At 38.9% G+C, this 25,487-nt stretch overlaps 1 protein-coding gene across 3 annotated transcripts in view; it reads left to right on the top strand.

Moving 5' to 3' along the window:
• Positions 1-25,487, top strand: part of BRAF (B-Raf proto-oncogene, serine/threonine kinase) — an 83,543-nt gene that overhangs the window by 47,564 nt on the left and 10,492 nt on the right. The window contains exons 8-19 of one of the 3 annotated variants that reach the window (XM_061371971.1): positions 5,608-5,767; positions 7,341-7,377; positions 8,767-8,886; positions 11,550-11,686; positions 12,353-12,470; positions 13,194-13,278; positions 14,475-14,651; positions 16,111-16,157; positions 16,770-16,888; positions 17,634-17,765; positions 20,353-20,487; positions 21,364-21,517. In XM_061371971.1, coding sequence (XP_061227955.1) covers positions 5,608-5,767; positions 7,341-7,377; positions 8,767-8,886; positions 11,550-11,686; positions 12,353-12,470; positions 13,194-13,278; positions 14,475-14,651; positions 16,111-16,157; positions 16,770-16,888; positions 17,634-17,765; positions 20,353-20,487; positions 21,364-21,517 — 1,421 coding nt within the window. Of the gene's footprint in view, positions 1-5,607; positions 5,768-7,340; positions 7,378-8,766; positions 8,887-11,549; positions 11,687-12,352; positions 12,471-13,193; positions 13,279-14,474; positions 14,652-16,110; positions 16,158-16,769; positions 16,889-17,633; positions 17,766-20,352; positions 20,488-21,363; positions 21,798-25,487 lie in introns of all 3 variants that reach the window. The other 2 variants (XR_009728276.1, XM_061371969.1) reach the window with 2 other exon arrangements.

Genomic DNA, 25,487 nt, shown 5'->3' with positions numbered 1-25,487 from the left:
ACAAGCTCAAGAGCAAAGGCCTGTGAGATATGCTGAGAAATTGTGAAGGGATCAAATGGAGAAGTTGGAAAGAGAAAGGGACATAAAGGAAAAGACCACTGGACATGATGCAAAAGCTGCTAAGCATGGAGAACTTTGTTTCACTTTGCTCATGTGTAGCATCATAAAGCAATCCAGTCCTGTAGCCTTTAATTCTTCTGTCAGCTGTAGGCAGTCCCTGCAGATGTTACACTCCAAGAGAAGGGAGTACATATGGTCCCCCTTGCACAGTTCTGAACTCCTTAGAAAAATGTTTCCAGCCTCCACATTAGGTCTTTTGTCCCATTTTAGTTTTTCCAGTTTGCACTATCCTGTTGTGCCAAAGCAGTCAAATACAATCTGCCCTTAACTGAAAAGAACTACTGAAAGTGTAGGTCTCCCTAACAGCCATTTGTAATAAAATTGAAGTGCGCAAACTGCATATAATACATTGTATTCATTTCATTCATTGCACTGTCATGAAGTTTCTTCTACATTTTTGCTCGTAAAATATGAGCACAGAATTTCTGTGAACCCAGTTCCGTGGATCTTACAGATACATGAAAAGGTAAAAGATTAGCTATCCAAAACTTTCTAGAGCTGTCGTTTTCAACTAATGTCTATTCGCTCAGGTGTTCTGATATTGGGCAAAACTCAGCAAACTCATGAGGCAGATATTATGGCAGGGTATGTAACTTGTGGAGTGGGTGGTAAGGGGGTGCATTGTCAGACTTTGGGTAGCACAGAGGCAGGTTGAACTTAATAGGAGCTGAAAGCATCTGCTTTGCTTGAGGCCAAGCACTGCTGGTAAGCAGGTTGGCGACATCTTGGCTCTTTGAAAAACAACATTTCTCAACATGCTTAATCTTCTAAATGTGAGGAAAAAAGGGGGACTGTCTGGTGCACCATTCTTGGAAGCTTGCCAGTCCCTGCCTTGGAGCAGGCTTCAGCCTGTGATTAAACACCTCTGCTTTCCTTTCTGTCTTCCAAATGTTCGCTGATCGTTCTGCATGGGCTGAAGACATTTAAATGTCTTGAAAAGCTTCTGAAAAGCCAAGGAAACAAAGACACAGTCTTAAAATATTATACTGAGTACTACATTGCCATTTAGATCCACATGTGTTAAGGTGAACAAAAGCTTTGTGGTTTCATGCATAAAACAATGATGAGCTTTTCACCTAAAAATTTTGTTACCCAATTTGATATGCATTCCTAATGAGCAGAAGAGGCCTGGTATTAGAATCTTGTAGAAAAATCATCTTTCATCAGGTGGGCAATACCTCATGTTCCCCATAATCTTATTTATAAAAACACACTAGTGAACCGAAACCTGATTTGGAGAGCTAACGACAGCTCCGGAGGTTCTTTTCCTAGCCCCTTAGCATTGCTAAGCTTTGGTCTGGGCCCAAAGGCCAGTATAAATGCCCACCACTGTGATAATCTTGGCCGTTGTTTTTCACCTACAGGCCAACATGGATGAAAACAAGTTATCATGGTATAAAAAAAGTACTATTCCATATGAAGTTATGACTGTTTCAGATCCGTGCCATGATGCTTGTAGACAGATTTCACAGGATGTTTCACGGGATCTTCTCTAGCCTGTAGTTACAAACTTGTACTGCTATGATTTTCTCCAAATCAACAGTTGATTTAGGGTCAATGAATGTAGAGGTGGGGAAAGATAAAAAATTACTTCATTTTCTGGCAATATCCATGGAGTACCACAGTAATTAAATTAGAAAGTGTTTGGCCTCCAAAATTTGCAGTTTACTGGCTTGCTAGTGTAGCTGAAATACTAAGATACCTTAGGAGTCCTTAGAAACTGCTTGACAATGGAGGTGTGCTGTGTTGTGCATCAACAGCAGCAACAAAAAAGAAAGCAAACAATACTCTGGTGTAAACCAAAAAAAAACCAAAGCCACTTGGTATGCATTTTGGCTTGCAGTAGGTTTGACTTGGGTAAGAGTAATCAGTCTACGAGGTGAATAGTATGTACTGCACTGAGCCCTGTGTCTGAACTGAGATGTACTTGTTCAGATCAGGAGGGCCTGGACAGACAGTAGTAGAGATGCTGTCATTTTAACAGAGAAGTGGCACACACCTTGTAACTGAAACTGGGGGAATGTGCATGTTCAGTGTATTTGCCTAACTACAGCAAAATAAAAATTCAAGCAAATGTCCTGAAGCCAAAACAAACCTATTTTAAGAAAAATCTTTCCTGAGTAGACCAGCTCTGAAGTATACAAAACATCACATCACACTGGTCAGTTAAAGGAAACTGAGGGAAGTCTATATTAAAATCTTCTTCCGTATTTGTAAAGTGAACTAACTTTTATCATTGCAAATTCTGAGATCCGGTGGAGTTACTGTATATGATTATATAAAATTGTTTATATATAATGTAGCATGTTTGGACACTTTCCTGAATTACCTTCCTTTTCCCGTGGACCCAGTTTCATGGAATAGTAAATCTGTGGGCACCTTGGCAATTGCTGTGATTGACAAAGACAATTGCCAAAATTGACAGACTCTGTGTCTGTCTGCAATGACTCTTGTCTCCTGACAAAACCTTTCTGTTTTGATAAAAAGGGAGGGAACAATGTGCTTATCCCAAGTCCGTGGTCCAAAGCATGTTCTGTCATACTGCCAGGAAAGGTTATAACACGTTAAATTGAAATTTGATAGCTCTTATCAGCTTGTTGTGTTGGAAGCTGAGAATTGTTTGTTAAAGGAATTCCCACATCTAAGAGGCTGAAAGTAAGTGTGCAGGATGAGGTGGAATAACCTCTGTAATATGTCTGTGTATTGACCTTTATACAAGGTCTCCTCCAGCTAGCATTTGGCTGTTAACTGCTCACAAGGGCCACAGGAGCACCAGAAACTTGGATCCTGGTATTTAAACTGCTGCTGCTTTAAGCCCCAGCCTGTTACAACTGTAAGCAGTTCTTTGCAGGAGTTATGTTCTAGTCCTCTTGATTTTTTTAGTTTTTCTTTCTGGCAGAGGCTGGTGGTAATTGCTCCTCAGCTTATGATCTCAGTAGGTCATCTTGGCCAGCAAACTGATTTTGTGTTTCCCTTCACTAGTTACCTTTTTCAAGCAAAATTCCCACTTAGCAAAAATAGATTACCTTTTTTAAGTGCCCCAAGGACACCCATTAATGAAACTCTGATTGTATATAGCTGGAGCACACGGCTAACTGTTTATGAGGTTCCCATCTTTGGATTCTTTGGTGTCTAAAGCCCAGAGATACTCCAGAAGGGGTATTTGTCAGCCTGTAATCGTTTCTGAAAGATCTGCACTTCCTGCAGTTAGAATTTAATGAGTAGAAAAAGATATCCAAATTGGTTTTAGACATGGTATGACATAGCATGCTGTCTGCTAGCAACGTGATGGGCATGGTGACCTGTAAGCAGAAATACAGAACTATTTGTAGATTCCCTTAGCAGATGACCATTTACGACTCAAAGGAGGATGTAATTGAAACAGTAGTTCTGCAATTTGGTTTTCTCTCCCTTGGCTTACTCATAATCACAGAAAATCTGATTGCTTCTATTCTCATAGTGTAGCAGAGCTCAAATGCTGTATTGCAGTCACTCCTAGTGCAATGGTCTGATGTCTGTGGTTACATATTGCCCTTAATTTCTTTCTTACTGAGAATTCTCAGGAAGTTTGGGCAGGAGTTAGCTATCACAATGAGTACTGGCCTGGCTAAGACATTTTTAGGCTTTAAATCTTTCTGTGCAGCACCTGACATGCCTGCCTTTGCATGTAAATGCAGTGCATTAGAACATAACCAAGTGCTGCACTTGTATCTGTGCAGTGTCCCATCTCCTTACATGGGTTCTAGTTGCATGTTTTCCCACAAAAATGTCCAGGAGTTCAAAACTTCCTCATCTACAATAGAAAATTACCCGAAGATGCCTGTTATCAGTGGATGAAAGCTTATGTATATGTACATCAGCTGCATTTAAAAACATCTCTGAAATTCTGAGCATCTTCTGAAATGCTGGACTGTTCAAGGCCTTTTCTCAGAGATGTGTCTGTTGGCAGTTTTAGTTCATTGCTTCCCCGTATCTTCCCAATATTTACATTGTCATGTAACAATAGGTAATATTTTTTTTTCTTAAGTTTAGCAGGGATAACCCCCCTTCTGTGCCCCACTTCCCAAACATAATTCAAGTATTTTATCATGAGAGTTACTGTATTGTTACTTGAATTTGCAAGTGCTCTGTTTTGCTGTTCTCAATTGTGAGACTGTTGGCCAGGAAGGAAAAGATGACAGGCACTTAGGATACAGATAGCACCGAGTTCTGGGACCAGTGCCAAATTGTAAACTCCTCAATGGAAGGTAGGGTAATAGTCTTTAAGGCAGACCTGTTTCTGAGAAAATATAAAGAGAGCCTGTTGAAAATGTTAGGTGCCCTCTTCAGAGGGGCCAAGAAGCATTCATTTACAGGAGGCAGCACCAGGACCTGTTGCTACTGTCTGCTGCTCTGTGGCTTATTTCTGAAGCTTCTCCCTGTGGGCATAGCCTTTGTGTGCATGGTAACTAACCCATGAGTAATTAAGTACCTGGAGGATGCTGCTCCTCTCTCGGGAGTTGTGTTTTCTGTCAGTTCTAAAAACCTTGTCAAGTATCATGTATGTTTTAACATAAAATTTTCACTGCCAATGGTGGCAAATGTTTCTGATTGACGTTTTGCCTTAAATCTGTTAAATTAGACTTACTAGTGGCTGCCCTTGACTTGAGTAAGAGCTAAATGCTGATATATTGTACTTCGACAAAATAAGTGGATAACCAAAGAAATTATATTCATACAAATGAAAAAGCAAGAGTTAAGATGTTTGTCTTTTAAATACGTAATTCATTATACCATAAATTAAAGACTTTATGTACATTTATGACCAGCAGCATTTACGTTTCTTCAGAAAGCTTGTCTGTATAGTCTGAATGCTTATTTTTCAAGGCAAAACTATTCTGTTGCCTAACTGTAGCACTAAATGACATTTGAAGTTGAGGTTAAGGGGTGACTGTTTATTTTTAATATCAGTAATTTGTGTTACTTTGGCCATAATATTAATCAGTTATTTTCAGTAACCAGTATGTAATTCTCAGTCATTCTTCATTGAACAGTAATCTCATCCATGCAATTTGTGACATCTTCTGACAGTAATACTGATGTGAGATGTTAAGTGCTTTTAGTTCTCAGTAGGTTGCTATTAAAGAGTTAACTGCATTAAGTCTCAAGTGAGGAACTGCAGAGTATCTTGCTTTTTGCAGTGCATGTTGGGCTACATGTATTTTTCAGATCAGGATTTATTATTACTCATTTGGTATGGTATGGTAGAGGGTTTTCATTTTGTTTTAACATAGCTGCCTAATTAGGCAGTTTTTTTAGAGAGTTGTTGCAATTGATCATAAGGGAGTAAAGATCATTCATTATAAATTGTTTTATGTAGGTCTTTAGATCAGAGGTTTTTTTAATGTATGTATTATTATAGTTGAAAAGGACTTACCACACCCACTATGCAGTATTTGAAGCCATTTGTAGACCTAAATCCTCTTTTTCCTTGACTTTGTTTCTCAGACCACCAATTCTCCCTAGTCCTTCTCCTTCAAAATCCATTCCAATCCCACAGCCCCTCCGACCAGCAGATGAAGACCATCGGAATCAATTTGGGCAACGTGACCGATCCTCTTCAGCTCCCAATGTTCACATCAATACAATCGAGCCAGTCAATATTGATGTAAGTATTGATAATGGTTGAATAGGAACAGTAGATTTGATGTTTCCCTTATGACTGTCAGTGTGTGAAATTTACCATGTGTGCCTTAAGCTAATCCTTAGTGGTCTGTCAGAATCTGATAGATCCCATGTAAGATATTTTTGCGATTGAGAGCTGTAAGAACCCAAATAACTCATCCTCCAGGAGCAGAAACTGTCTTCTGACAGTCCTGTCCTTTCATTCAAGGAAACATTCTGCCACTACCCGCTGCTAATTTTTGTCATTAGTCCCAAGGCTCATACTGCTACCTATACCCTAGTGTTAAGAATATGAAAGCCAGTAACCGCTCTCGCAAACCATTCTGTATCTTAAGCATATTTCTTTATAGTCAGAATAAGGATTTTTATTATTTGTAATTCAGTAATATTTCTGGCATTGAAGAATATTGAATTATTGCAGCAGGCTGAGTTCAAATTTACAGAATGTTCCTTAGTATTTCAAAAGCCCAGTATATATTGTTCTGAGAGTTCTTTCAGAGTGTTCAGAAGCTGTTACAATTAATTTATTTTCCACATTTTTGAAATTTCTGGACAATGAATCATAAATTATACTAATGGTTGATACTAGGTGTAAGGCCAGCTAAGACCTTTCAAAATGTTGGTCACAACAACCTCTTTTTAATTTTGCCACTGTATATATAGCTTATATGGGCCTTAAGCCTACTCTCTAGAAATCAGTCATTTGTCAGGTGAGCAGTCTTGAAGTCTGCCTGGACACTGGGTCCCAAAATGTTTTGCATGTGAGCTGAGTGATAAGTGAAATGCTAGTTGAGTGTTAAGAATGTGGTCATGTAGACATTTGCATATGGTATATGTTAGCAGTGCATCTGAGAGGCAGGACCAGTGCTTTCAGCAGCAGTGCAGGTGTATAAGGGAATAAAATAATTGTGTAACAAAAAAAAGAAAAAGAAAAAAGCTTGCTGATGAAATTGAAATAAGGAGGGAAACTGCTAGTATTGTCTCCTTTTTCTTCTCTTTATAAAATCTGTAGTGTAGTTTGCTTGCTCTCAGTTCACTGGATTGCAAGTGAAGGAAACCTTTTGCAGTTAGTTATATCCAAGAACAGTGTGCGCCTGCCTATGCAAATGAGGTGATTTGTTATAAGAAAAAAATGAAGCAGAACAAATTTGACTGATGCACCTTGGTACAGGAAATTGGTGTCCCAGCTCCTGATATGACAGTTCAAATAGTTTGTGCCACAAACACTAACAAGAACGCTTGGTTCAATATTTCTTTATGTGTTTTGGCCAGCTGTTTAAATCAATAGCTTCTTGTCAGTGTCTATTTTGGGTGCTGTACATTTCACTTTACTACTGAGAGATGCTGTTTTAAAACAACTAATTTTGAAACCTATAGTAGTTGCTATAAATAGTTCTTTGGAGTTGCTGCTGTTAGTAAGCCATGGTGGGAAATAACTTATTTCATATGCAACATACAAGGTTGTAGATTCTCAATTTGATCAGTTTCAATTGATTCTGGAATGTAAATGAAAAAGTAATACCTAAATTAAACACATTTTTTATTATTATTTATAGGACTTGATTAGAGACCAGGGTTTACGAGGAGAGGGAGGTAAGTAGTGTTTAAACTAGCTGCTGTGCTATATTTAATTACACAACCGCTCCATCCCTTCCTTTTGTTCTACTTCCTTCAACAAAACACAGGCACAAGGGAAAATATGATTAGGACAAAAAATGAATTTGCATTTGCTTGTCCATGAACTTAATATATGTCTGACAAAGGTTCGAGTCATTTGCCGGTCATTCTGGGAGTGGGGGAGACGGAAGGAGAAAAAGTTTTGAAGTGGTATCTAGTCTTTTAGTTTTAAAATTACCTCGCACCATCACTTTTTTGCTCTCTCACACACACACTCGTTCACTCACATGGCTGCACACAGATATGCTGCAACTTCCCAACTCTCAAAGACGTTTTTATGCCTGTTGTTACCTTTCCACCCATGGAAACAACAGAGGTTTTCATAGAAAACCATCAACATGGTAGATGGACCTTCCATACGAACTGCTGCATCCTAAAGCAGCGTGAAATAACTCCAGTTCTTCTCCCCCTCTACCCCTGCTGAAGATGCTGCTTTGCTGTACTGCATGCCTGTGCTACTCTTGGAACCAGGTTGTTAGGACCTTGCACTAAAGCCAGGTCTTTTTATGTTTTCTTCAGTAACACACAACCCTGATTCACAGTAAAGTCAGAACTACTGCCAGAAGATTTCTTTTTCTTCATGTGTTATGCACAGGCCTGTTAAGTCACTTCTCTCGCTGGCTGTTAAGGTCCTCTTGTGTGTGGTGTTTATTCCTATGAATGTAATAATAATGTAGCAATAAAAAAATAGTCGGGCTGGCATATGACAGTTTTTTCAACTCCAAATCATTAACACAGTCAACTCATAACTTGCTTCAGCCATGAGTAAAGTCTGAATTATGTTAGTGCACTCTATTGTGATCATTAAGGTTTTGTACTGTGGGCTATCACTGACTTCATGTCTCCCATTCAAATCTGATAGTTGGTAGGACAGCACCTGCCTACTGTGTTGTGTTTGATGGAGCTATTTTTTCTTATGCCAGCAATAGAATGCTCTTTAAAAAGAAATTTCTTTTATTCCTGCAAGTCTACTAATTTAAAGTTGCCAGATTTAGCTATTTTTGTATGTGTCAGTAGGTGTGGCACTCCACAGTTTTGCCCATTTTGTCCAGCATTTAAATGTTGTGCTATCATGTTGATTTTAACTTCTGATCATAAACTGTCTGCTTGGCATCTGAGAACAATTGGCTCTTCCCAGTCCTGTAACAGTGTTATTAGTAATTGACTTTTTTTTCCTCCCTTCAAAGTACAGAAGCAATCTATGCATAGGAGTCAAAGCATCCTAGTTATTTCCCATGACTTCTTTCATTTCTTCTATGTGTCTGTCTTTCTGTCTCTGCCTGCCCGTCTCTTTCTCTCTAACAGCCCCTTTGAACCAGCTGATGCGCTGTCTTCGGAAATACCAATCCCGGACTCCCAGTCCCCTCCTTCATTCTGTCCCCAGTGAAATAGTGTTTGATTTTGAGCCTGGCCCAGTGTTCAGAGGTAGTTGGGCTCTTCTTTCTTGTTTTCACCCAAACAAAATAAGTAAAACCACAGATGCTGTTTGTGCCTCACCCTCACACCGTGTGTATGTAAGTGTGTGAGTTTATCGAAACACCTCTGTTTTTTTTGCTTGGCCTGGCTGGATTGCTTTGAATGTGCTTTTCACACATACCCACTTTCACCTTTACACGCTTGAAAATGACTGTAAATGAAGTCTGACTTAAATCTTCAAAGGCAAGGAATTTCACAGTTGAGGTTTTTATGTGGACCTCAGCATGACTTTACTAAACAGAGGTCCTTAGATTGCATTGCAGTGATTTTAAAGACAAAGTGATGTCCTTAACTTAGAATTTCCTTGACTGTTCAGTTTAAGTCAGTTCAGTGCTTTAACAGTTTTTTATATTTAATATTATTTGTCTTGAAAAGCAATCTAGGAAATCAGATGTGAATGACAAACATTTCCATTGATACCTTGTTAGGTCTCAAGCTTTTCAAATAATGTGCATGTCAGCTTTCAACAAATACTTCACTTTGCGAATGTGCTCTTGATACCACATTGGGGCCCTAGATGGTTTAGACCATGCACTTTTTATTTAGTTGTAAATTTCCAGTGAAACAGTATTTGTTTTGCGTCCACGTAAAATAAGACTCTTCCATTTTCCTGTCATTGACTCTGGAGGTAATTCAGGCCTAAAGCTGTCAATGGATCTGTTGTATTGCACAAAATCCCCTAAAACTCTGTGGGATTGCATATGCTGGAGAAACCACCTGTTGAGTAATAGCATGAACTGTAAATGTGTGTGTCTATACGTATACATGTAGGAATGGATAGTTCAGTGCATGTAGTATCATTTTCAAATGCTACCATCTTGGCTGTTTCAAAGACTTTTGTTTCAGAATATATCAAGAGCAGTTCACCTTATGAACTTGTAGAGTTCTTCCAGAAGTCTTTGTAAGAAGACAGGTGTTCCCAACAAGCAAACTGGCTACAGAATGGAATACGTTACGTACAGCTTCAGAGTCCGAGCTAATGACTTGAGTCTAATAGTATCTGAAGTATTCTACTCTAATAACTTGGAAAACAGGCCATCTGGTATTATTATGAACAGATTAACTGTAATGTTCTACCATGTGCTATAAGCATTTTTGGTGAAGGGTGAATATTGTGCTAGTGGTATTAGTGAAATAGGAGAAGTTAGTTAACTCTAAAGAAAACTCATTCTAGTAGAGCTTTGCTATTGCAGAGAAAGTGTAACCCAGTAAACTTTTGGAAAATAGGTCATGTTCTGGGAGCATTTAATTCTATATATATATATATGTGATTTCAGACAATATAATAAATATATGACAGTATAATGATAATAACATGAATAGGAAGAGAAGTGCACCCTTCAGGTGACTGGCTTCTAGCTCCTTGTATATGTAGTTAGGATGCCCACTATGCATCGTTATTGTTGCTTCAGCATATGGGACAAGGTTTACGGATGCTGCGTCCCCTTTTTGATGTGTCAGTATGTCATTATTTTGTGCTTCCACTTCTAAATGTATAGATTTTAGGTCTGAGGACAGGCAGTGATGGATACATATAATCTGATAAATTAGCACGCACAAGTGACTGAACTTGACCAGTCATAAAATCAGATTTTGAGCCCAAGGCATTAGGAGACACTTCTTTGGTAAAAAGGGAGCTGCTGAAGGCATTTGAGGAGTACTGTGTTCTACCACTTCCCAGAACACTGATGTGAGAGAAAGCATTGGTATGTTGGAGGTCTGGTAGAGTGACATAAATTGTTTTGCAGAGCAGCATGAATTTAATTAACAGTTGACCCTGTTTTATGTCCTTCACATTGGGAGGGTCACCATAACCTTGTTATGAATAATTAGAGTGTATTTTAAAAAGCAGTGTCTAGTTGAAGTGCTCTATTTGTAAAGAGCCACTGGGGCTCTGAAACACAGCTCTGCTGGTGACATTTTCCTGAATAGATTTGTTTAGATAACATGTTGGCTACAGATGTACTGTTCTTTTTTGTATTTAATTGAATATGCTACAAATAGCTAACTAAAGTACTTGTTCTTTTTTAATCCTTTCTATGATTTACTTTTTTAAAAGAGAACTCTGCTAACAGATAGCTTTAAAACAGCCAAATGGTTTTTCAGGTTGCACTTGGAGACTCAGCTAGAAAACATCTAATTTTTATTTTTATTTTTTTTTTGCATTTAGTCTATTTTGATTCCAAAGTACAGCATTTCAGCTATTTATTGGGTCCCTAAAAGGTTAGCTCCAAGAAATCTGAGAGGTAGCTGCTGCTACCTAAATTGCTACACAAATTCACAAAGAAAACTGGTGGAATTAAAAAAATATATATTTTTGAGGGGTTGTTTTATTTTTTTCCTCCTTTATTTAAAGAGACATTGTCCTTCTGGTAGTTCATGAACAAGAGACTGGGGGCTATCTGGTAAACAGGGATATCTGATACAGACTTTTCCTGAATTCTAAGACTTGATCACTAATCTAATAATAGGAGAATATTTCTAGTATGTGTTTGTTTCCTTGTAACATTTACATTGATGTTTGGAGACACTGCATCTTAAACACAGTTCTTACACCTAGTGTCAATAAGCTGGCTTCTTAAAGATAAAATTATCCTGTTTCTGAAATTTAGGTTCAGCTGCAGGTTTGTCTGCAACACCTCCTGCCTCTTTGCCTGGGTCACTCACCAATGTGAAAGCATTACAGAAATCACCAGGACCCCAGCGGGAAAGGAAATCATCCTCATCCTCAGAAGACAGAAACAGAATGGTAAGGGAGAGATGAGCTGTCTTCATTTGTAGTATATTCATTCTGTAGAAATACTACACAACCATGTTCCTCTCACTCTTTGGTCAAAGCCTTCTGAATTATTTGGAAGATGAGTATGGTAATGATCAAGGGCTTTAAACTGATATATAATGGAACATTGAAATTGTGAGACTGATATATAAAATAACTGGCTATACTCACTGTTACTCCATTGCACCCAAATGTCTTGGTGTGTTTTGTATTATAATGCCAGTTTGTCTTCAAGTAACAGCTTAACTTCTCCCACCATGATTCATGAACTTTAGAAGTTCTCTGATAATTTTCAAATCTAACAACACATTAAAATGTCTGCATTTTTTTTCTTAATTCACAATTTAGCATTGTAATTGAGGCTTTCTTTTTTAGTTTGAGTTTCTTAACATTTACTGGTTTTAACACAGCCAGAAACCTATGACAAATATTTCATGCCAGGTAATAATTTAGTATACCTGCATGCTGAGGTTTTGTGTATGTTTGGCTTGAAAAGCCAAATGCAGTATCTGAAAAAAGAGAGTTCTTTTTAAGACTTTAGAGATACAAAATGCTTATACTAAGTCTTTAACAAAGGAGCCGTTTTCACAGACAATGCCCTTGCTTTCTTCCTTATCTTTTATGTCTATCTAAAAGAAAACTCTTGGTCGACGGGATTCAAGTGATGATTGGGAGATACCAGATGGACAGATTACAGTTGGGCAAAGGATAGGATCTGGATCATTTGGAACAGTCTACAAAGGAAAATGGCATGGTATGTGGCCATCATGGCAAACAGTTTTTAAGCAAGTAACAGTGCCTGCTGGAAGGCAGCTTCACAGAAAAGCACCTGGGGATTCTGGTGGCCATCAAGTTAAACATGGTCCAGCAGCGTGCCCATGCCACAAAGAAGGCTGATGATATCCTGGGCTGCATTAGCAAAGCGTTGCCAGCAGGTCGAGGGAGTTGATCCTTCCTCTCAGTACTGGTGAGGTGACATCTGGAGTGCTGGGCCCAGTTCTCGGCTCCTCAGTAAGAGAGACATGGACATACTGGAGAGAGTTCATTGAAGAGCCATAAAGTTGACTTTGAAATTAGTAAGTGCTGCAGTGTGTAGGTAATGTTAGAACGTCAGACTGTTTAGAAGCTCAACACTTGCATGTTCTCCTGAATTAATGATTAGGGTCAGGATGAAACACAGTTACTAGAAAGACTAAAGTATCCATCTTGATGAATAATGATTTTAAATGTGTATTTACAAAGCTTTGACTTGGTGAGAATTTCTCAGAGTAAACTAGGAATAGTGTTTATACATTTTACAGCATATGTACTTTAATATTGTAGTGGTTTATTTCACAAAAACTAGAAAATAGGATATCTCAGTATTATTGATGCTCTCTATATATAAATCTATATATATATATCTATATAAATCTGTAGATTTTCTCAATAGAGCAATATTTATCAATGATACTTACTAAAACTTGCTATCTTAAAGGTGATGTGGCAGTGAAAATGTTGAATGTTACGGCACCCACACCTCAACAGTTACAGGCTTTCAAAAATGAAGTAGGAGTGCTCAGGTAAGAATATTTTTAATGGCATAAAATAATGTGTGTAGATTTAGACTTCATTAATTACTGAATTTTTGGTCTCCATTAAAATACATTGGTCTTTTCCCTCCATGAGAATACTTCGGGCAAAAACTGTAGCGTGCCATTTAAAAATATTTCTCTGTATCTACCGCTAGTTCTTCTTTCCCCTGCATGTGTTTGTCTGTACACCTATGTTGTGAATATGTGCATGCCCAAACACTCAAGAAAGGACTGGTTATAGCTATTGTACTATCCCAGGGCACAGTCAAGTCTTAGTGTGAATTGTAAGCCTTCCTTTCCTCTCATCCATATTTTGAGACTGAAGGAGAGCATGACTAATTGTTTCGAGCTAACTGCTGCCCTGTTATTCATTGTTTAATAGTTTCTGTTCAGTAGCATTGACTTCTCTTTTGAGTTTTGGGATTTTTTTTTAAATGTATTTCTCAAAATCACTTTGTGATATCCTTTTCTCCTGTCTACTACTTGTACTTTCTCAGAGGAAGTCTTTATCTGGGGTTCATTTCTTAAAAGGATCCATCAGTATGATACAATAGAATATTTATTGGGGATGACCATCAGTATCCAAGTACAGTCTTGGGCAGTCTCAAGCATAAATCAGTTCAAGAAATAAAATAGAAAGGAGGTTGAGCCAGGCACATGTGCTGGAGGACATGGCGAACAGGAGATGGTCAGTTTTTTTCCCCCAGTTAATGTTATTTCTGAAACAAATTGGAAGTAGAGGCTTTCTGGGGTGTGTTGATAAAAGGGTTATCCTTCCTGGAAGCCTCTGAGACTAGAATTCCATTTTGGATGTCCTCCTAATGGGAAGCAACATCTCCTAGCTGGACTGGAGTTACACAAAAGCAGACCTGTCTGCAAACTGTTGCTGTCCCATGGGGACCTAGTGGTAACAGCATCTTTTGAGCAGTCTTGTGCTGGGTTGCTTGCAGAAGCAGCGCTTACCCTGGAATAGTTTTTCTGTGTCATTGTCAGAAAGGTTGACTGCTGGAGTAATTCATTAAACTGAATCTAGCAACAAGTTACCCTATTATCTTAGTAAAGATTGACCCAAAGATTTCTGTTTGGAAATACATATTTAGATGTTGATAGATCTGCCTGACTTTGTCCTTATTACCTGATCCTTCTGATTTCCGCTTGACCTTTTTTTTCCCCTATTTCAACAGGAAAACACGACACGTGAATATCCTGCTTTTCATGGGTTATTCAACAAAACCCCAGTTGGCTATAGTTACACAATGGTGTGAGGGGTCCAGCTTATATCACCATCTACACATCATTGAGACCAAATTTGAAATGATCAAACTAATTGATATTGCACGACAGACTGCACAAGGCATGGAGTAAGTATTGTATTACTTGTTTGCAAATAAGCGTTGGGGCAGTGTTTACTTATTCCCTTCACACTGACTGACGTTGGCAAATAAGGCCAACTAACTACTCACTTAGCCAAGTCCAGGGTCCTGCCTTGATGATCAAAGTGTTTGGTGAAGTGCTTATTATTTTTATTTACTTATTATTTTTTATTTATTTATTATTTTTATTTAAATAGACTGTGTTCTGGTTTCTTTGAACGTAGGGAATTACAAATCATGAAGGAAATACAGTCTTAAATAGGAGAATAAAGATAATTTTAGTTCAGTTAACCTTTTAAGCTTTGGAGCAAATATTCATGGTCCAAGCTTTATGATTGATCTTGACAGTGCAGATAGTCTTATGGTAGAAGGTAAAACATAGTTTAAAAAGAAACACCCTGTGAACAATAGAATGTAATCCTGTAAGATAGCACAGAAAGCAGACAGCCCTGATAGCAAAAAGAATCATTTTTTTCTTTTCTCCTGTTAAGTATTGTAACTCTGTAGAGAATAGATTTCAGCATTTGAAAAAAACATATATATTTTGTTTTAAGCACTTTAAGTAATCCTTATTCTCATAAGAGGGCAAATGAGTTCAGTTAGAATGTACAAAACTAGCCCAGTATTATGTGCCAAAATCAGAAAATGATATAAGACCAGAGAAATTGTCCTCCATCTGGAAAACCACTATGATCATTGCAGTTCATCAGGCCATTTTTTCTACTAAGTATTCTATTACATTTTTAATCAAGAGATGGGGAGGTGTTTGCAGCAGCCAGCCTCAGTCTTCTGCTAGTCTGCTCGTCTTCCCAGGCTCCCTCTGTAGGTAGTGGAAATGCAGAAGCTGGTTTGTGAGTGTAATTCAAAGCAGAGACATAAACTGGAGCTTTTCCAACAAGTTTGTGCCAATCTCATTAACTAAACGAAGAGTCATGGGAGGCTAGTTGCCTAATTGAGGCTGTATCTATGCTGTGGGGCAAGTACTCTTCTCTGTGTTTGCTGCAGTTTATTTATCCAGTCTGCAATCAAGGGATCTTTTTTCCCAGTCCCATGCTAGAAGGCAGAGAGCATACTTTGAGTACACACTGGGACTGGGAAGCACATTTAGTTCCTGCAATTTAGAAACACCTTACATAAAGCTGTGTCACTCTTGACTGTAACTATTAGGGCCTGGGGGCAGAACCTGCAGCACAGAATGACATGTCAAAAACTACTGAAGTTCTTTTGTTCTGAGTATTGAATTGGAACTGAAAAGCAGAAGTTGGTAGCATCAGGTTTGAGCTGGAAACGTAAGCTTTAGTTTATAGACTTTTACTGCGGTTTTACCTTAATAAATACGTGCATTTTGACTATCTACAGAATTCTTGTTTCAGTAATACAGTGGAGTTTGAGTTTTTGATTAGTGAAATATCATTTAACCCACCTAATCTATGATGTTCCGTTTCAGTTATTTGCATGCCAAGTCAATCATCCACAGAGACCTCAAGAGTAATAGTATCCTTTCCCAGAGATGTGATTGTAGAACATGACAGCATTCCTGTTTTGGTTTTTGTTTGGGTTTGGGTTTTTTTTGGGGGGTGGGGGTGGTTGTTTTGCTTTGCTTTGCTTTTTTCTGTCAGAAATTACCTTACTGATGTAAAACGCTGCTCGTGAGTATTTCCCGAGTTGAAATTACATTGAGAAGGGGTAATACCACTAGTAGCAAAGTAAGGAATACTCACTGTGTCTATTGATGCGATTGCCATAATGTAGGAAGTTTTGTTGAGGTATCGGGAACGTTTTTGTACCGTTTGGTTTCCGCATGCAATGGAAGATTACACCAGTTTGATCATGGGATATTTTTGGCTTTTCTTGTGTATGGCATTTCAAGGAAGCCGCCTGGACCATGGTCCTTTCAGCAGTGGCCCAGTTGTTACTTCTGTAACCCTTAAGTAGCATAATTCACCATGCTGACTGGATAGAACTTGTATTATATGAAAACCTTCTTTAATGATGGTGAATAGTTAAAACTGTTATGTCTAATGTTGCACACGTGTAGCTGCTTGTTGTTCTTATAGAACAGGACCAGTACCACTTGTTTGTTTTCCCTTAACATTTACCCCTTAGATATATTTCTTCATGAAGACCTCACAGTAAAAATAGGTGACTTTGGTCTAGCTACAGTGAAATCACGATGGAGTGGATCCCATCAGTTTGAACAGTTGTCTGGATCTATTCTATGGATGGTAAGCAAGGGGAAGTAGTGAGTTTGTTTCAACAAATTTAGTTGCCTTTGTCAAAAGTTTCTAAGACTACCCTTCCAGCGCACTGACATGTCTTAAGCTGCAAAAGACGAGCAGTAATATGAATTACTAAATGAATACTTTTTAGTTCTTCTTTAAGCACATGTTTTCCAGCAGTCAGCAAAAAAACTTTAGTGTCTTCATCCTTTATTTTGAGATTTAAACTGAAAATAAAATGATGGCTGAGGAAAAAGGGTATGATTAATCCAGGGTTGAGAAGGTGAGAAAAGCCATGGAGAATGTCCCACAGAGGAGCAGAGCCAAGAGGAAGGTGCTCTTTAAGTTTGAAGCATTCAAGTGTAGTTATTCTCAAGAGACTGTACAACTTGCTTAAGTCTTAAGAAGTGTAGTTGCACCCTCCTATGCAGCTGTGCTTTTTTTCTCCCCCAAAAAACCCTGAAGAGTCTGTTATTGGACATTATTTTCATTGTTATAATCTAGTTTCATAGTAGGTTCTTGGCCCAAACAAGGTAATTCTGTATAAATAAAAGGATCACCAAGCTAAAACGAACCAGTGGACTTTGAGGTTCATAGTAACATCCACTCTCTATTAGGACCCAGTAACATCTGGAGGCAAGAGTGGCATTTGCACTGTTATGTTTTGGACAAGTCCATGTTTTGTTCCTGGTGTGTGAGGTGCAGCCTGACATGGTGAAATAAAAACTAATTCTTTCCTTTTCTGGTACAGGCACCAGAAGTTATTAGGATGCAAGATAAAAACCCATATAGCTTTCAGTCGGACGTGTATGCGTTTGGGATTGTTCTTTATGAATTGATGACTGGACAGTTACCATACTCAAACATCAACAACAGGGACCAGGTAAGGGAGTGACTTCAGTAAGCTGTGGCCTGAAACAGAGGTAGATTCAGCCTTGTGAAGTGCACGTTCTGATGGTTTGTGTGTTTGTGTTTCTGATGTTTTGTGTGTTTGATTTGTGTTTCTGATGTTATGAGATGACATTTCTAAATTTTCTAGATCTGCCTCAGCCATGTAGCATCAATTCACTAGAGGTTTTGGTTTTTTTTTTCTACTTCAAGTATAGATTTTCTGCTTCTGAGCTGGTTGCCAGGATACTTATTAGGGAGAAAGCAGGTTACTTAATAGTAATCTGGTTTAGAGTAGTTCTGCAAAGGCAAAATGATCCTCCATATGTTGAGTTATTCCTTTCTTCTCCCTCCCTTGCGAATCCTATTCAGCAATAGGATTGACAAAATGGGACAGCAGTCGTCTTTCTGGGGTTTTTACATTCATTTTGATCGTGAGGAACGCATGCACCAATCTAACTGAATTTCAGGCTACCAGCATTTCTCAAATCTTGCTTGTTGGAGTTTGCAGAGTGTGTGAATTCTGTAAGAAGATTACTTAATTATGAACAAATATTCCTTAAGTCTGACGATACCACACGCCTGTAATATATGTCCACAGGATAGGCACGTTTGTGAAGCCACATCTGATTCATTATTTTTCTGTCTAATCTGAAAATAGTATCTGTGCATCAAGATCTTTGGTGTAAACTATTCAGTGTCTGGGTGGTGTTATATTTATGTTGTTTCTGTGTCCACATCTCTTGTTTTTTCACTGTCAGTACTTGAGAATTGCAACCATAGCAACGTTCATCTGTGAATGCCATTTTATAAGGCTGCTTCCATATCTGTCAGAACACTTCCAATTCATCAAATTTGGAGTGACTTGTTTTTTTTTTTAATTATTTGTATTTTTAATTGGGTTTGCTGTTTGGAAGATGGGAAATGTCCAGATTCATGGCCAGAAGGATATTATCCTCTAAAAACAGTATTAAGGCATTGTTTTGGTTTTACCTTTTGTGATTTGAAAGATGAATCCAGTGATGTGGGTGCTAACAATTGAGTGTTGAAGCAAGTTCTAAACTGCAAGAGAAGCCAACATATAAAATGTAATCCAATGCCTTGAGTTTTGTCACACCCAGTTGATTGTCTGAGAAGATGGAAGTACTGCTCGCTCTCTGTTGGTGCCTCTGCATCAGCTACTATGGCACAACTGGGATTCTTTGTGAGCAAAGCATCCTTGTTTCTCTCACCTTAACAGATTTTTCTGGGCAGACTAGGACTGTTCTTTTAGTGATACTGTCTTTTCTCCAGTTAGAATAAGAGTTTAATCCCTGTATTATTGGTAAAGAGAGTGTTGGGAACATAGATAATAACGAATTTTTAATCATTTCAACTTCAGTAGTGTAACTATTTAGAGAAAAGTAATTTTTAGATGATAACTCTCATTGCGGCAGTGGTAAGGGATGGGGTAGACAAGTCTTTACTATGAAATGCTGCTCTGGCACATGGAGATGTCTAAAGAAACCATATGGGAGTTTTAATCTCCTTGATGCCAGCACAGATGCAACTGAATCAGAAAGTTGAAAAGGCACCAGGATTGTGTTAGTACAAATAAAATCTATAGCTTGCATGAGGTGTGCGGGTTTTCTGTTATTTTTGCCAGTGTCCAGATACAAAATAGTTACACTTCATTAAATACAAAGTATGATATACCTGCTGGGTCTGTCTGAGTATTCAGAAAAGGTAGTGATTATCTGCGTCAGCATGAATGGAGCTTTGATTAGCTAGTTTGAAAGGGGTTTTTAGTGTCAGCACAACTGCAGTACTCACCACACTGCATTTGACATTGGCTTGGCATGATGATGTTTGATGGCATATTTTTATATATCCAGGAGAACAGTAACCATATTTAATGCTTTGCTTTCCTGTTTTCTATTAGTTTACTTTGTTCTATGCTTAACCATCCTTACATGAAATATAAGCCTTCCATGTTAAAGGAATTACTGTAAAAATACAAAGCCTGTCTGTCTCCTCTTCTACAGAGGACACAGTTTGTCTTTTTCTTTTGTGGTTTTCGGGGCGTGGGGGGATGGGGAAGGTGGTCAGAGGCAAGAATAATCTTTTGTGGTAGAAAAGTAGATGATGAAATCTATTCTGAAAAGGTAAGGGTTCTTAATGTTTGAAGCCTGGGTGTTTCTAAAATACCTTCCATGAGAACTTGCTGTTGGCTTATAAAACAGAATATTTATTTTTAGGCATTCTGTTCCTGCCACAGTGTTGTTTATTCTTGTTTTTGTAACAGTTTTTGACACTGAAGGACCGCTCCTTAGATGGTTATTGCTATAAATGGTAACCATCTACTAGTGTTCAAGTTCCACCGAAATCTCTTCTTGGAGGAGGAGGAGGAAGAAATCTAATTCTTTTTCTCTATACTGAATAGGTTTAGCAAGCTTAACTCCAAGAAATTTGGCAATTTCAGCACCAGACAGTGTTTCCTGGGAGCAGAAAACTTGCTGCTGGGATCAAATGTTAATTTTTTGTAACTGTTGTTTTATGGATTCATCTTCTTCCCCTTTCATCTCTTCTTTCCTTCAATAAAGATAATTTTTATGGTGGGACGAGGATACCTATCTCCAGACCTCAGCAAAGTACGGAGCAACTGTCCAAAAGCTATGAAAAGACTAATGGCAGAATGCTTAAAAAAGAAAAGAGATGAGAGACCCCTTTTTCCACAGGTGAGAAGTGTGCCTCTTTAGTTCTCAGTAGACTTTACAACTCAAATATTAAAACTAAAGATTGGTTATGAAATCACTGGCCAATTCAAAATGTCATTGATCAGTGCTGTAGCATAACTTCATGAAAGTGCTGGTTCAGTACCTGGTTAGTACTGTTTAATTAGTAGTGTTTCTTTTGAATTCAAAAAGCAGGTATTAAAGTGACCTGTATGGTTGGAAAAGCGTTTGTGTTGGAGAAAGTTTCAACAGGGAGACAGTCAAATTAATAACCACAATTAGACACACAAATTGCAACTAGGTGTATGTTCTCAGAACATACATCTCAAGAGCATCTCTTACACCACCCTCCTTGCTCTACCCTAAGCTTTATGAAGGCAAGCTGGTAGTTTTGTCACAAAACTTGGCTTATCGTGCCCGCTGGGGAAGGTTTGGGCTCTACAAGCTTGAGGGGGACCTTGGATTTTATTCTTAATGTAACCAAAGCTTTTTCAAAAACTAAGGAGCTCCACCTGCTGGCGTTATGGTGAACGGTGTTAAGCGAACTGCTGCCAAAGCGGTGTTTATTTGCAGCGATGGGAGGTATAGGTACTAGTGCATGAACAAGGAGGCAAAATAAGAGGTGACTATGCTTACAGAGGGAAAGCAGTATGCCCTTTAAATGGGTAAAATGAGGCATTTTTTTCTCCCAAAATGTCCTTTTTAGCCTTTTTGGGGATCAAACATCAGAGCGCAATGCAGTGATCTAGTTTTTAACGTTTCAGTTTAAATGTCTCTATAAATATTTTCCTGTAGTTAATTTATGTTCTGCCTTTGGTTTTAAGAGAGTGTTACAGCTTTGGACAACGGATTTGATTGCTTGTTTTCTGCATGTTTTAGATTCTTGCCTCCATTGAGCTTCTGGCCCGGTCGTTGCCAAAAATTCACCGCAGTGCATCTGAGCCCTCATTAAACCGGGCTGGCTTCCAGACAGAGGATTTTAGTCTATATGCTTGTGCTTCTCCAAAAACGCCCATCCAAGCAGGGGGATACGGTGGGTTTCCAGTGCACTGAAAAGAAATGTGAAAGCATGTGCCTGTGTGTCTGTGTGCTGGTGTGTTCCTGTGAGTGCAACACGTGTACGTTCTCGGTTCCTACCAGCTATGTTTTTAAGGTTTACTGAGGGAATGAAGACTTTCTTCCTGAAAGTGGGCATTGAATGTCCTGAGCACAAAGTCCATGTTGGTAACAACTGCCCTGGGAGCAGCTGGCACAAGAAGAATTATAAGAGAAATGGGAAAAGGCACTTCAGAACAAGCAAAAATCCTCTTAAGGTCATTGGGTGTCGTTTTTGCTTGCCTGTGTTGGTTTTGCCCAGTTTGTTGATTGGAATTAGAGTGTATTTGATTTTAATCTACTCAAGCTCTGATGGTTTGGGGTTTTCTTACTTCAGTTGATGTCATTATGTTTGAGCAATAGGCTTTAGATTCCTCCGTTAGTAATGCTACTCATGTGTGGGAAGCAACTGGGAAAATAAACTTACATTCCAGCCTAAGCACAGTTGAAACTTCTTGTGGTCAGGGGAGGTGATCAGGTACAGCACACAATCCAGAGAAAGACCTTAGTGAAATGTGACTCTTACTTTGGAAGTTGAAGTTTAAAATAGTGCAGGTTAGAGAACATGTATTCCTGCAGAGGAGTGGTGGTGTGGGGTCTCCTAACATTTAATTTTGCCTGAATACCCTGACCTGTTGTGCTTTAGACCATCCCAAAATGTTCTATTACAATGCAACATAGAATAAATTCTGAACCTGCTTTTGCTGGACTGCAAGAACAGTGCTGGTGCTGGTGCCTCTGTCCTGCAATTAGCACGGATTTCAAAATTTAGAAAGAACACAAATACTTTAAATCTTGGGCATAGCCAAATACTTTAAGAGAAAAAGGCTGCTAACACCCGTAATGGGAAAAGAGGATTTGAAAAAGCAGTTGCTTTCATGGAAGTCAGTATTATACCATGAATTCTGTTAAGATGAAAGGATTTAATTACTATTGTTAAGAATACCATTGAACATGCTTCTGTTTAGTGATGAATTGTTTTTTTCACTTCCATGTAAAAGTTCCCAGTTTGACTGGAAGTGAATCAGTTAGACCAGATACCTAACCGAGAAAGCTAGACACCTTACCAAGGTCCTGTCAGCTCACTTTACAGATTGTATTCTTCCCTGGAGCATTCCTCTGGAACAGGTGAATCAAAGTAGTGGTTCAGGTTGTATTAGTCTTGGATGGCAGATATGAAAACAGTAATGTTACTGACTGCATTCTTGCTTATTTTGAAGTCAGTTACGTGGGTTTGTTTGTGTTAAACTGCTAAGCTATTAATTTTCACAGATTCTTCTGCATCAGAAACAAGCTCTTGCTGCTGTTGTTAGAACTTCAAAGGCCAGGAGTGTTCTTAATGGCTTCTCATTTACATACTTGCAGAGGATTTTGCATGTTGCTAGCCATAGGTTTTTGAAATAGATCAGGAATTCAAAACAGGGTTGGTTTTCTGCTGTGTGGCAACTGAGCCTTTTAAAACAGGGAGCAGAATTAGAGCTTGAAGATATATGTAGGTAATTTCTACGTTTTCTGGCCAGATTCGAATGATCTTGGCTTCTGCTGTTGGAACACTTTGGGGAAACTAACTTGTCTTCTCATCTTGTTAGTTGAGAAAATGCAGATGTTGACATCTGCAGAAATAGTGATGGAAGATGAAGGTTGTTATTGTTTTAGGAAATCTGTTTCCCATCTTTCTGGCAGCTTCACCTCATTTTGGCAGGCTTTTCTTAACATGAAAACAGAATTTAAGTGGGGACTTTTCCCCCCTTATTCACTCATTACTTTAATTCTAGACAGTGAGGAGCAATGTTTCCTAAGCTTTGAAGTATGATATTCAGTACAGGCTACAGTGCCCATCCCAGTAAAAGCAAGAGGGTGCCGTTGGGTCTCCTGCAGAATCTAGAAATGGTGGCATCCCACCCAGGAAAGGCTTAACCACAGGGGGAGTTACACAGAGTGCAGAATCATCATCACTGCCCTGGCCAGGCCTACTCTTTTTCAGGTCTGCCAGATGAGTTCAGACCAGTTATTCCTTGGAGTAGTGTTATCCTCTTTGTTAAGATTGCTTTTCTCTACTACTGGAACTGCAGTTACAGGGGAAAAAATGCTGCCATCCTTAGAAACACTTGAACCCATTTCCTGCTGTATGGTCAGTGTATTAGATTTACTCCTGTGTCACCTACTCTTACATGCTGAGCATGGTTTGGAATCCAGGGAATCCATGACCATAATGTGATCTTAGCTTCTCACTGAACACTTCATGAAGCCTAAAAGGAGGCTGGATTTTGTGGATCATTAACTTTATCTGACATAAAGGCATTTAGGGTTTTAACTTCTGTAATTTGTAATTGCTGCTTCAGTGAGATTTGGGAACGTACGTAGGATGAAAATGCCTAAATACACCTGTGGATTTGGGTCAGTGCTCTCAAAGATGCTACTTAGCTATATTATTTAGAGACACATACCAATTGGTCCTGAAAACAGGTCTGTAGGATCCCTGGCTTTCCTGAAGGGGTAGTTTATACTTTATGAGACTCCTTTTTTCGTTACTTCCCTGAATCTAAGTATAGAAACAAAATCTGTCTTGGTACCTTCTAGAAGGACCAGATCCTCATAAGCCCTGCTGTATAGTCTTCTGAGGATACTAATTACCCACATCTGAGTATGTTCCAAATTATTATTTAGCCAGTGAATGGCATCCATACTAGAAGGTCAGCATGAGATCCAACGGAAAATTCCCTCTTTGACATACTTTCTGTGAATGTAATCCAAGCAAGGTGCTGGAATTTGGTGTTTCCCTTTTATAAGTCTATCCAAGTCTCTCCTTGGATAGACAAGGCTGGCACAGGCCTGGGAGGGAAGCATTCTTCTCCTTACCATTCTGAGAAACATGGCATGTACCCAGGATGAGGAGATAAGGAGTACAGTTAAGATGTCATGCATATACCTAGTAACCTCATGAGTCCAGATAACTTCTGAATTTGTCGTAGTAGAGATTGGTAACTGCATCTTAAATCTCTCAAGGAATTAGGGGCAGCAGGTTCACTCAGGTCATGCCCTTAGAGTGTACTGTTTGGAAGCAATGTGAAATAACTTTTATCATCTTTTTAGTACAGGTTTTATTGAAAGTGCATTTAGAACAGATTCCACTCACTTTGCATGTGAGAAGTGTGAAGATTGTAGCAACTAACTTGAAAGGGCTCTGTAAGTGTAGATTTTCAACTGCTATTCATCCTTTGGAAAGGAATTTCTTTGTTACTAGTCCAAGCAAGTATCCGAAGACCTGCTTGGTAAAAAGCACATCAGCTGCCTGGCTCACAATGACTGAAAATGTATGGGGTTTTTTTACATCACAAATCATGAAGTATGTGGTTTTGTAGCTTCATGGTTAAGCTGATCTCATTTGGAACAGCTGCGGCCCAGCTCCTTACCCTTGCACTGGCAAATTCCACTAGTCCATTCCACGCAGTTGAGTGGGTTCCCCCCACCGTCAACAAAGCAGCTATCCAAAAACTGGTTACAAAACTCTTCTTTCCCACCAACCTGAGCTATCATTTGCTAGATCAGCCCCTTGAGCCATCTTGCCTCAGAGCCAGTGAGGCACGGTGCTCAGTGTGGCACAACGGGCAGGAGGGAGAGTGGGACTGCAATAATCCCAGTGTAGATTAACACTGGCTGTCAGAGAACCATGCCAAAAGATTTAGCAGGGCAGAATCAGGATGATCCTGCAGGACGGGGCATAGTGGGTTGTGTTCCTAAAGCTGTCTTCATTTCATCCATTCATTTGCCCTGGGCATGACCTTCCTCTCCTGATAGATTCACAGTTTAGGTTGCTTCATTTATATGTGTGCATCTAATTCTCAGGAAGAGGCTGCCTGTGTTCTGTCTCCCTCTCCTACAGGTGAAGTTTCTTTCAGAAGATAAAA

The sequence above is a fragment of the Neopsephotus bourkii genome, unplaced genomic scaffold (genome assembly GCF_033783945.1).
Source record: "Neopsephotus bourkii isolate Nb327-2 ecotype Australia unplaced genomic scaffold, CSIRO-AGI_Nbou_v1 NB_1589, whole genome shotgun sequence".
NCBI classification, from domain to species: Eukaryota; Metazoa; Chordata; class Aves; order Psittaciformes; family Psittacidae; genus Neopsephotus; species Neopsephotus bourkii.
This window is presented reverse-complemented; position numbering and strand designations above follow the sequence as displayed.